The following is a 12,800-nucleotide window of genomic DNA, read 5'->3' on the forward strand; positions in this document are numbered from 1 at the left end:
ATCTCATTGCTTCTGATAATATCAGCCCAGCATTAAATCAGTTTTGCTATTTCCTTAAAATTAAAAAATTAAGTTATTTCCAAGAACCAGAAGCAATACAATACATTTGTAACAGGATATAATTTTTCATGTAAAACTAGTACCATTATCACAGTGGTCTTTTCAATTTTTTTGCATCATAGAAAATCTTTCAAACTTCTTTTCAAACTTTTCTTAACTGGACAAGGAGGCCTGCAGGATTTTCAGTCTTTGATCATTATAACCCTTCTAGATGGGAGATTTAAATTATTTACTAAAGCTTCTTGGAGAAAACTAAAGAGATAAAATAGTTGCCTACATCTTGTTCAAATGTAGTGGGAGTTCAATGCATAATTTCTTGAATCACTTTGAAACTGTCAGTCTAAGCTTGTAAAATGTAAAAAAGACAGTGAAGAAGTCTCTACTGACAGCTACTATTACTATACACTAAAATTCAACCATTTAGATCACTTCCACAAACTTGCTGATAAAGACGATTTTTCAGAATGAGCCATCTTCGTAAGAAAATAAAAATCAGATTTTGAGTACATCCTTAGCAATTGCAGTAGGCCTCATTCTAAGAGTTCTAGGAAATAACACAATTGTTCCTAATATAAAAACCAACAAGAACTGAACACAAATTAACAACATGACAATAAAACAATGGCATAAACTCAGAACTCAAACTGTAAGAAAATTATCTATCTATCTCATCAGTGTAACAAATCTAAACTCTAGTTGGCGTAGGATCTAATGCTTTACAAAAAAGGAGAGTGGATGACTGTTTTAATACTGCATCTGGAATTTCAATCATCAAAAAGTTATTTCTTCGTTTTAAGCATTAGCATGTTTTGCTATTTTGCAAGTGCTTTATTCCCTTCTTCTCTGTCTGGCCACATGAAGTACAACAGAACAATTCTAAATGAAAAATCATAAAATTTATTAATTTCATACAATGAAGAAAAAGAAACAATATTCTCCACCAGTGGCAGGAAGTTTTTTAAATCTTGGATTGTAAAATAAAACCTCTTAAACTAGAACTATGATGTATAAATTAATGGTACCTTCTGGTGACTGAACAATTTGCAGTGAGAGTGCTAAGTGGCTTTGGTTCTGAACATGATTGAGGAAGGTTGTGTTCCAAACCAAATATAGTGCTGAAATTACTACTGCCTTACTCAGAAGTCTCCACCCTCCCCAGTATGAAAGTTTCCATGGGTAAAAAAAAAACCTCATTGTAATATTTATTAATCAGAAACACTCCGTACACAAGACATATAGCAGAAAATGAAAGACAATATTCGTGTTAATATATTTCCCACTCTTCAAGTCATGCCAGGAAATGACAAGAAGTCTGATTTGGAAGATAACTCTACTTAACAGAAAGGAAAAAAATTTTTTTTTTTTTTTTTTTTTTTTTACAGTCTTTCAGCTGGAAAAGATCACCTGCATATGATCTCAGAGGGAACGTTGAATGCAGTGAAGAGATTTATCTATTATTCTTATTTCATTAAATAAAATAACACAAAAGTCCTTTCAGAGAAGTTGATGACAGTAATCTTGTCTAAAATAATATTATCAACATACAAGGAACTGAGTCTGGTATGCCACAAGTATTAAAAATTAAGATGCTTTCCAAAAATGCTCCCATTTTCTTATAAAAACATTCAAAACAAAGTGCAAGAAAATGGCACATACTACTCCCCTATTATTCTTTTTGGCTAGTCACTATGCTTACATGCTGCCTAGGTTACTTTCCCTAAACACCAGGTTGGACATGCTGGTTCAACAGTTGGACAGGCTGAAATGACCTTCAGTTGCAAGTCATTAGTATGAATTATTTGCTTGCTTTAACTCAGCCCATTTGCTGACAAGACTGCATGACTTATTTTTTTCATTACCAAAGTTGTTTTGCTGAACTTACCATTAGGTTGCTTCACAGGATGGACTGCCACAAGCCCCAAAGGCTGGTGAATGTTATAGATCATAACTGTCTGGTTTCCTCCATGCCATTTATTGGCCCGAATTACTCTATTAGTATAGCGGTCACTCCAGTACACAAAATCTTCAAACACAGTTAGAGCATGTGGATGCTGCAATATCTAAAAGACAAGGATGTTTACCAATTTAGTTCTGGAGATTTGTATATGTAAAGCTTGCAGTGAAGTAACAATAGAGCTGAGCATAATATAAAAAAATTAGAAAGAAACCACTGTGTCTCAAAAGATATTTCTCAGCAAAAGAATATGAAATATCATCTATTGCCTGAAAACAAAACATTAATTATGGGGGAAATAAACTTTTTTAAATGAAAATGCTAAATAGTCCCTATGATATTTTACAGCGTGAGGAATGAACAAAGCAGTCTAACCATAGGGCAGAACACAAGGAACCAACAAATGAAGACCCAATTGTAGATGTTCAAGGGCACAAGAGTAAATGTCCAGTGAGTGTTATGGACCCGTCGAGAACTTGCATCTCTGATAATCAAACCTATAATTTACCAGAGGGTCAAAGAAGGTGGCTTATCTAAATTTCAGAAAACTAGGAGTGGGATAAGAAGATTGCATCGGCTCCTATTTCACAACAATTGTGTGTCTAGCCAAAAATAGAAGTCCCAGGGTTCAATTCTTGAAAACATACATGTACTTATTTATACCAGCTTATGTGTACCAGCTGAACATCTGAAATACTGTGCTGGGTACAGGGACAGTGCTACAAGCTGCCAGCAGCACTTCATTGGGAGATAGCCTGTAAGACCTGTAAAGCTGTCACATTTAGACTTCATGCATGCAGACAGAACAAATGAGAAGGATCTAAAGCACTAAGTCTACACTCAGCTCCAGGTTCTGTTGAAGATCTCTTGAAAGACTGTGAATAGCATATGCAACTCTTTTCCCAGCTGTAGCAAGCAGCTAAAATACTTCGTATCTGCTTCATCGAAGTATTTTGAAGAAAAATACTTACAAGTCTATGACAGTGCAAATACGTTTTTAAGTACTATCACCAAGGATATGGGAAAATAGTGGTTTCTTATGAATGTCTTACCAGATCGCTTGCAACCACCTGTCGTCTGTTGTTTCCATCGTAGTCACAAAAATCGATATAATCAAGATAAGCATCAGCAAAATAAAGAAGTTTATTTGGGTAATCAATGGAGAGTCCATTGGGCCAGTAGATTTTATTGCTAATAATCACTGTTCGCATTTTGCCATCCATGCTGGCTTTTTCAATTCGAGGGTTTTGGCCCCAGTCAGTCCAGAACATTACATGAGCACTGAAAAAAGTAAGTGGTTACCAATCTGAAAAAAAACCTAGCTGCCTATTGAGAAACATTACACAAAGACTCATTAGCCAAAAAATAGAAACAACCTTTTTAAGAAAAGTCCAACACAATGATACTGAAATTATTCATTTCAGCAATATGCTTAAGATATAATTTCTATTGTAAAAATTCTTTTAATACTTCTACTGCTGTTTTCATTTGTCAGTAACAGCAGCATATAGAAGCTACTGTTATCACTGTTTTCCAATGTTGATTATAACCCGATTCTCCAGTTGCTAAATAATAATTTGATATGGGTTTGTACTTTTACAGACATGCATTGATAATGTAAACAGTGATACAACTGAAGAGCCCCACATGGCTGGCAGTAAACAGAGTTCAAGGCATTGAAGAGCTCAAAAAACAGTAGAAGTTTGTACGTGAACAGTTCAAACCATAACATTCCATTTACTCTATGTCACTTGCCGTCTGAAATGGGAAGATGCTTTTGTGATAACATTAATACAGTATAGATAACTAGTTTAGACCTGGGTCTATGCAGGAACCAGTTCCTTGCCAGGTAGGCATATCACATTATATTACATGTAAGTTTGTGGTATACCACCAACTGGTAATGATATGTCAGAATTTTGAAGTAATAGTGTTTAACAAGGAAGCAAATGTATGAAAATCTGTTTTACAGGAAAAAACCCATCTTGTTACAGTGAAACAGAGCAACAGATTACAAATAATTACCATATGACTTTAAATATTAAATCAACTCTGCAAACACACTATTTTAAAAAATTGTCTTAAGTTTTCTCATCCATTTGTCATTTACAATTACAACACGATTTGGGCTTATCTCAAATTTTCTACATCATAAAATATGCATCTTTTCAAAACAAAACATAAAAAAAAAATCTTACTCAATTCTTGGATCTAACACTAGTCCCCTTGGGTTTGTTATATTTTCACTAATCAGCACAGTCCTGTGGCTCCCATCCATTTTAGAGACTTCAATTGTTTCCAGAACAAAGTCTGTCCAGTAAAGATTGCGACCTACCCAATCTACCGCTATACTTTCAGTCACGGTGACACCACTGTCAAACACCTGTTTAATAACAAAAATTAAAAAAAAAAAAAAAAAAAGGAGAGAGAAGAAACTAGTTGATATTAAGTTTTTACCCTTTCTATTTCTATAGATTTGGAAAATGGGGAACCAAATCTCCAACATTTTCTAGGTCTCTTATGCAGAACAAGTCACAATGTACATATTCAAAGCACTGACAAAGCATATACCCAAACACTCCTACTAACTTTAGTGGGTCTACTGAAGAAGTTAGCATCTACTAACAGGAAAATCAACTTATTGCCTGATGTTAAAAAAGGACTTGTTCAAAGCATTCAGTTTTCTTTTTCAAAAAGCTATATGAAATGTTGCCTTAGTATCTACAAAGCTGTTTCACTTTATGTTATCTCTCTTCTTACTGTGTTGGGATTTCCCTCTTCCCCTTTGTTAATTGGGAATACAGTGTCTTCATTTTCTCTCTGCAACAAAGAGATAAGAATAACTCAGCGAAACTTACTATTTTTCGGTCAGTCCCATTTTGATAAGCACTCCAAATTTTATCCTGTGTTGTATCAGACCAAAAGATACGACCTGTGATTGAATCAAAATCAATAGCCACGATATTCCTCCCATCACGAATGAGAGAATAAATACTGTGTGACTGAGAAGTGATGTTGTCCACGACAATTTGGTTACGACTTGCCACCAGCAAAAGCAGATTCCCAGACTCTGTCAAAGGAAAAGAAATTAAAATAAACCAATAAGCTATTCAACAGCAATTCTCTAAGAAAAAGAAACACTGAGTAATTTGACATGGCTTTATAGCATCAAAGCTATTGTGTCTAATTATACATATCAAAAGGACAAATTCAAAACAATTCTCAGGCCAAGATATTTTATCATATCCAGTCTGTCCAGCCTGACTTTTGGATCTACCTTGGCTTTTCTCCATCCTTTCTCCATCGTTTACTCTTTCCACTAGACTTGCCTTCCAGTCTCATATCTGGACCTTGGGTCCTCTTCCCCATTGTCCAATCAGTTTGCTGCTGACATCTAACCCTCATTCCTCCTTAAGCTCCCAGTCATGATTCAAACGCCAAAGTTCTTTGTACCACCAGTTATTCTACTCAGCCTGGCTCTTCCTCCTTTTTAGCCAGCCAGCCTGCTCTTTTTTTTTCCCCTTTAGATTACATGGGGACCAGGGAGGAGAATAAACAGATTACAGGAAAGCCATAGCCTGCTGTGGTTAGATTGCTGTGCAGCAGCTTACACTGATAAGCTGCTGAAAAACAACTGAAGAGTAGCAACCATAAAGACAGCAAACTATAAGAAACTCCCTATTAGTAAGGGCCAAAGTTATTTGCAGTTAAATTGCAAAAGTCTTCTACAACCTGAGTATATCCCTAAACCAGGAAACCTGTGGTGACAAATTCCACTGGGTATACGGCTCCTCCGTACTGTCTCTGTACTGCGTAAGAGATACAGAACAATGAATAGCTAAGGCTGGGTCAAGCATTGTTTGCTCTTTAGAAATGAGCAAAGTATGGCATAGGCACTGGGTAAGTCTTGTGAAAGGCTGGGAATTAAACACTCTGTGAGCATTGAACTTTATAAAGAGCAAAGCTTAACGTATGGCATTGCTTTTCTCCAGAATATTATTTTTGACCGTTCCAGGGTTAAAAATTACAGTGTTCACTTAAATAAATTATTTCAAGGAAATAACAAGTTTCCAATTAACCCCTCAGATGACAGTTTTAATACTCAAGGTTATCTGCCATGAACAAATTTAAGTGGCTGTTTACATCAGCTCTTTTAAAAGAGAACAATATGAAAATGGCAAAGCTGGACATTTTCCAGACACTGTTGTCATTCTTTAGGTTGACATCAGTGTTCCTCACCTGCTGCTTTACAAGTCTTCCCATTGGTTTCTAGAATGTATCCTTCATCACAGTAACACCTAAAAGACCCCCTCTCATTGTAACAATGCTGACTACAAAAGCCTGGAGGGTCACATTCATTAATATCTTCACAGGTCTTGGAGTCACTTGCAAGCTGGTATCCAATAGGACAGGTACACTGAGCTCCAAAAGGTCCTTGAATACATTCATGAGTGCAGCCAGCATTATTGTCAGAGCAGCTCTCCTGATCTGAAATAGCATTGGGGAAGGAAATAAGCAAATAGTCAAAAAAGCTTCTTATGCTAAAATTCACACTTTGCAATTGCATCACTGGCCTAAGACTGCTGCTAAAACATGACTGCACAATCATCAGTTATGTAATGTGAGACTGGACTGAGGCCCTTACGTAAAATATAGCACACACAATGCACATAAAGGCAGGCAACAACATAGTATGTACTACTGAATCCCATTAAATTAACACTATCTAAGCATTTACAAAAAAATTTCAAAATGAGCTAGAAATATATAAAAATTTACTGTACCACTCCAAACCTAAAATTGTATTAATGAACAATAATTTAAAGTAATTTATAAGCATACCTGGCTGGGGTTCATCTGAGAATGTGCATTGATTAAAGAGAAGGAGGAGGAAAGAAGGAAAGAAAGAAAAAGATTATGCTTAAATCAAGTCATAATCAACATAAATACAAATTCTAGCTACATGTGAGCTTTTAGATTTTTTTCATGATTTTTGAAGTTAGAAATCTAAAAGAAAATATTAAGGACTCAATCACATTTCATCTGAACTTAAAGCACACCATGCTTTAGTGAACGTGTTCGGGAACACAAAGCTCATTCCCATATCGCTATATGAACACCTATATTGAAGTCCGTGGAAGTCATATTTGAATTCAGAGCACAAGATTGGACATAGCTAATTAATTCATCAGTCATCATCATAGTCTCCTTTCACTGCAAGCAAGTTCCACTTAGTCATTTGAGCTCTAATGTCAGTGTGCTCACAATTTCTGCTAGAAATGTTGCTGCACTAAATACAGCATGCTGAATATTCCATTTCTTCCTGAAGCCATAGTGCATAGTAGGCTACAGTAGACGCTTGAACAGTTACTTACTGCACAATGGGGATTCATCAGCTCCATTAGGACAATCGGCATAATTATCACATACTTTGCTCAGATTCACACAGATACTGTGACCTGGACATTGCCACTGCCAGCTGGGGCACCGGAAGGGTTGAGTAGGACAATCTCTCTCATCGCTCATATCCCTGCAGTCATTATCACCATCACAGATCCATGCTCGATAAACACAGTTGCCATTATCACAGCGGAAAAGAGATGGAGGGCAGGTCCTGGCAGGACATCTATGATGTTCATCTGAGCCATCTGCACAGTCAAGATGGCCATCACATTCCCAGTTAGCAGGAATACAGTTGCCATCTGATTGACATTGGAATTCATTCTGGTGGCACATCCCTGGTGGTCTTGTAGCTAAAACAGTGACATTCAACAGCTCAGAAGCTGCTTCAATTTTATACAGAGAAGCAAAATCCCTATGTTCATCACCTCTTGCATAAGTAGTTACAATAATATTAAGAACTGTGTTACTTCAGATCAGGATATAGAATCACTGTCAATTCACATGATATTTCAAAATCTGCCCAATTTAACTCCTACTTTATGGTGAACAAGGCAATTCAACTGTTGTTATATTTTAAGCAAGCACACATTGATTTCTATGTATATTGATATCTATGTACATGCCCAAAGCAATATGAAATTACTTGCTAAAACTAGTTTTCACCACCCCACATTGCAACATTTTAACTAACTTACCTGTAAAAAATTACTCAAGGCAACAATTCAATCTAACTCTCATGGATACAAGGTTTTCAGTTTTCTAGATGAATAGACTTCTTAATTTTACTTTTAAACCCTGAGACTGAGGTGCCAAGTAAAACAAAACATCAGAGCCGAAAGGAATGCAAATTCTACTCTTTGTCAGCAAAATCTACTCTTGAGCTGTAACCTACGACATCTGAAATTTCTGCTCAGAAAAACAATTTATAGACAAGTTTCCCTGAAAGAAATTTGAGGTTTTAAGGACAGTAGTGCCATTTATTTGATACAGCAGATAAAGGACATTTTCAGAAGCATCATCTAATAACTGAAGCCTTTCTTTCAGCACCAATAAATATACTTACGGCAATCAGTCTCATCTGAGTGATCATTACAGTCAAAGACACCATCGCACTGGTAGTAAGTGCTGATACACTGGTCTCCACTTAGACATTTAAACTCTGTTGCACTGCAGTTGTATACTGCAAATAAAAAAAAAAAAAAATTAATGTTATTTATTTATTTTACAGAGCTAGACTACACCCAGTTTTTTAACAGGTGCCCAAGTCAGATATAGTATCAGGAGTCCAAGTTCCACTGAAGACCATGATTTTCCTGGGACACAGAAAATGCAGTGACCTTGGAATCTACAAAAAACAGAGGAAACAGATTTCAGCCCTCTGCAACCAGCCTAGAGATCAAAGAGCTTACTAAAATGCTAAAACAAGCATCAAAAGCAGGGTTAATTATGGATAGGTTTATTATTCATTCTGCTATCTTGGAGCTGGTAATATGAGGTCAAAGACCCCTTAGGGGGCAAGAGTGAGGAAACAATAAAGAGGCATTCAACAAACAAAGCTACACTTACTGCAGTCATGCTCATCAGCACCATCTATACAGTCTTTGTCTCCATCACAGACATAGAATGGGTCAATACAGCGATGGTCCGGACACTGAAATTGCTTGGGTTCACAAGTACCTGTGAAAGCTATTGACAATAAACACAGATGTGTTTATCTTCTCTCTCCTGAAATAAACATAATACTGAGACAGTAGAAAGACACTGTCACTAAACTTGTAGCATGTAATGCAGCAACTAGTAATCATATGAATTACAAGCACTAATACATTAGTACCAGACAATTGTTTATTCCTACGTAGGCTTGGACTCATGCAAAACAAATAGAAGATTCCACTCAGTGGTAAATGACACTAAAGAAAGCATATAGAAAAAATAATAGCTTATTTCTGGTAAAAACTTCCAGACTAAATTAGTTGACCACACCATTAGTCATTATTGAGATCACTCATGAAATAAGTGCTTAGAACATCTAAGCTTTAGCTGCTTTTGGCTGTAAATTGCAGTGGATGACATTATGCAGCACCATGATTGTAACTATGGCAGTTGCCCCTTTTTTTTTTTTTTTTTTTTTTTTTTAATTGTTTTTCTACATTCTACTTGGCTCTGGTAGTTCAAATTAGATGAGTTTTCCACACCTTATGGACTGCAAAATATTAGTGTAACTTATATATTAGTTTTTGCTTCCTAATTTCATTTATCATCCTTACACCCACAGATGTATCTATGTAGACACACACAGTATAAAAAACAACAGGCAGTTGTGATACTCACTGCAGTTTTTTTCATCTGACCCATCACCACAGTCATTATCAGTATCACATAGCCAGATCCTAGGAATACATCTTCTATTATCACAGGTGAACAGGGTTACAGGGCATGAAGTGGGTCCTTGTGTAGGGCAATGCAATTCATCGCTGCCATCAAAACAGTCATTATGTTTATCGCAACGCCAGCGACCTGGAATACACTGTCCACTGGCACAGGTAAAAGCTGATGAAGCACAAGTATTGTCTAAATAAAAAAAAACAAAACAGGAGAACACTTTTGTAAAGATCTCCAAAACTTGCCTTCCCTGCCAGAGTATTCAGTACATTTACTATACTTACAGAGCATCTAAAGATACACATCAAATTCTAAAATGCGCATTGCTTAAAATGAAAATTTCTGTCATGCCAACATGCTGAAGAACTGAACAGAATGTTTACAAGCTTTTTTAAACTGTAAGAATCAATAAAAACTAAATTGTTAAGCACTAACGGACAAGAAAAATAACTTCTTCAAGTAGCCATTTGCCTTATACTTTCCTTTTCCCCAAAAGACATTCTCGTTACTATAAAATAGCCCACCGATAAGAAAAAGACTTTATACCTTGGTCATACTAGTTGATCCTACGCATTAAGGAGCATTAATATGTCCTATTTTCTTGTTTGTTATTTAAAAGAAAGAATTAACTCTGAAGAAAGAAGTTTCATGTGTCCTAAAAGCCTCTCTTAAATTTTTTATCAACTATAATTATCCCACTGTTCTCTCAATTTACTTAATCAACAAAATATTTTGTGAGATGCTTTACAGTAAATGAGGAACTTAATCAATGTGCTTTTAATCTACTTCACTGTAAAAATCCAGATGTAACATAGTTCAGAAGAGCCCAAATACAATGAAAACCGTAAAATTTCTATTCAGATGTTAAATGAAATAAAAGGCTCTGTTCTAATCTTAGAGGAAGGTTAGACAATGTATATGGTTTTGTTGTTTTTCTTATGGTGCTGTTTTTTAAATGTCTGCATCTTTCTTAAGAAGGTTTGTCCCTCCTTCTGCATCAAAGACAAGGAAGTGATATTCCAATATCTTGCAAAATTTACAAATAACTAAGGATATGAAATTTAGAAAAAACTAAGGGTAATGACAACTTTTTCTTTAGAAGATAAATTTTTGTTACTCTGTAAATTGAATTTTGAGAATTAGCGAGATATGACTATTTTTGTGCATTCTTTATGTGGCCAATGCTGAATCCCGCATTCCCATGAGTTACCTGAATAATTTCCAAAGTAACCAATCTCCCAGGTAGATTTCAGGATTTATCCACAGATGCAACACTAACAAATTGGGGTTTATTCCAACAAAATCATACTGATCAGTCAGACTTCCTGAACTGCAAACAACAAATAATAGCTCTAAATTACAGGGATTACTTACTTAAAGAACCACAGTTTTGTTCGTCGCTGTTATCATGGCAGTCATCAACACCATCACACTGACTGTATCGAGGCACACATCTTCCATTACCACAGGAAAATGAGTAGGAGCCACACTGCAAAGTAGGTGGCTCATTGGAAGGATCTTCAACACATGTCAGATGATTTGAAGCCAGCTTCATGCCATAAGGACAACCACAAACTCTCTGAAAATTTGGTACTGGGAAGCAGAAATGGCTGCAGTCTCCATTGGGATTTGTTCCTCTATTACAGTAGTTAGAGCCTTAAAAAGTGACAGAGAAGATCAATGTATATGCTACTGATAACAGCTTGGGGACTATTAAAAGTGCATAGTAACTGTAAAAGAATGTTTTACCAAAAAGGATGCTGTAGCAAATTCTGGTTTTGCATACACTGCAAAACAGGGTCAAGTTCATTGACAGTAATAGTAGTAGTAAGTCATAATAATAAGTCCTACATACGATATACTCTTCATTGACACAAATGTTTACGGAAGCCAATAACAACATTGTTATTATTGTTATTTATACTATATTATCATATATTGCATATAATGTAATATTATGGTATATTAATAATAATAAATAATTAAAAATAATTAAATTCATTAAATTTCATCCTATTTCCTGCCAATTTTCAGCAACTGTCTAGAAACAAGTATACTACTACAAATGAGGTCCTTTGTCTGGGCAAGGCTGAGAGACCTGATCCAATCTTCAGACACCAGAAAGAATTGCATAGAATTCAGCAGTGGAAAGAGACAAAAATTAGAGACTTAGGCACAGTGATTACTTCAAGAATAGTAGTTTGATTAATAAACATTTATCCAATTCCTCAAAATAAATAGTTCAGTTTAACTAAAACTTCTACTGGAAAAATACAAGGTTGTAATTGGTAATACAATTACACAAAATACAATGGAATCATAATTTCATTTTACAAGTTTATTAAATAAAGTAACAGAATCAATGGAAGAAAACTGCATACAGTCACAAACCAGTGAAATATACAACGTGTGATTGCAAGTGCCTGTGCTGCCTCCCCTGCAAGTCGGTCATAATTCAGTAAAGCCATTTCTAAAACAGAGTGGAAGCTGCTGTCCTGATATTTTGTCTCTTATTCCTTATTTCATGCCTTTCATCTGTACAACAAAAGAGCTCACCTATTTGGGAATGAGCATCATATGCTTTAACGTGCATAATGTTACTAATGCCCCTCCTAATAATAGTCATTTCTCCTCCATCAGACTTTCTCACTCGAACTATTCCACCAAGTCTCCAATCAGTGAAATAGGCATAACCTGTTTTGAAAGACATTTAACATATAACAATTACAGAGCAATATGACATAAAGATCAAGCATAATGAGAAAAAACTGCAAGGCTTTTAATGTAAGTTTAATAAATTTTCATAACTGTTTCATGAAAAAGACAAAAGGACTTTTATTGCTAATGCAGTCAAAGTGAGTCCTTCAGTCACAGGCAGACATAATGTAAAAAACCAAACCCTCTCAGATTTCACTTGAGATATAACAGAGTCAACTGACATTTCAAATTCCAAGGCAATTTTAGAAGTCATTCATTAAGACAACTTTTCTGAAAATTTTAG

The 12,800-nt window shown here is 35.6% G+C and overlaps 1 protein-coding gene across 1 annotated transcript in view; it reads right to left on the reverse strand.

Annotated features, from left to right (window-relative positions):
- The window catches only part of LRP2 (LDL receptor related protein 2), a 130,080-nt gene that overhangs the window by 67,285 nt on the left and 49,995 nt on the right, over nt 1-12,800 (reverse strand). The window contains exons 20-30 of the mRNA XM_035896170.1: nt 12,356-12,493; nt 11,174-11,455; nt 9,749-9,988; nt 8,984-9,103; nt 8,481-8,597; nt 7,390-7,767; nt 6,254-6,502; nt 4,873-5,084; nt 4,213-4,397; nt 3,067-3,295; nt 1,943-2,120 (exon numbers count right to left, since the gene is read on the reverse strand). Of these exons, the coding sequence (XP_035752063.1) occupies nt 1,943-2,120; nt 3,067-3,295; nt 4,213-4,397; nt 4,873-5,084; nt 6,254-6,502; nt 7,390-7,767; nt 8,481-8,597; nt 8,984-9,103; nt 9,749-9,988; nt 11,174-11,455; nt 12,356-12,493 (2,328 nt within the window). The remainder of the gene's footprint in view (nt 1-1,942; nt 2,121-3,066; nt 3,296-4,212; nt 4,398-4,872; nt 5,085-6,253; nt 6,503-7,389; nt 7,768-8,480; nt 8,598-8,983; nt 9,104-9,748; nt 9,989-11,173; nt 11,456-12,355; nt 12,494-12,800) is intronic.

The sequence above is a fragment of the Egretta garzetta genome, unplaced genomic scaffold (genome assembly GCF_000687185.1).
Source record: "Egretta garzetta isolate BGI_Z169 unplaced genomic scaffold, ASM68718v1 scaffold16, whole genome shotgun sequence".
Lineage (NCBI taxonomy): Eukaryota > Metazoa > Chordata > Aves > Pelecaniformes > Ardeidae > Egretta > Egretta garzetta.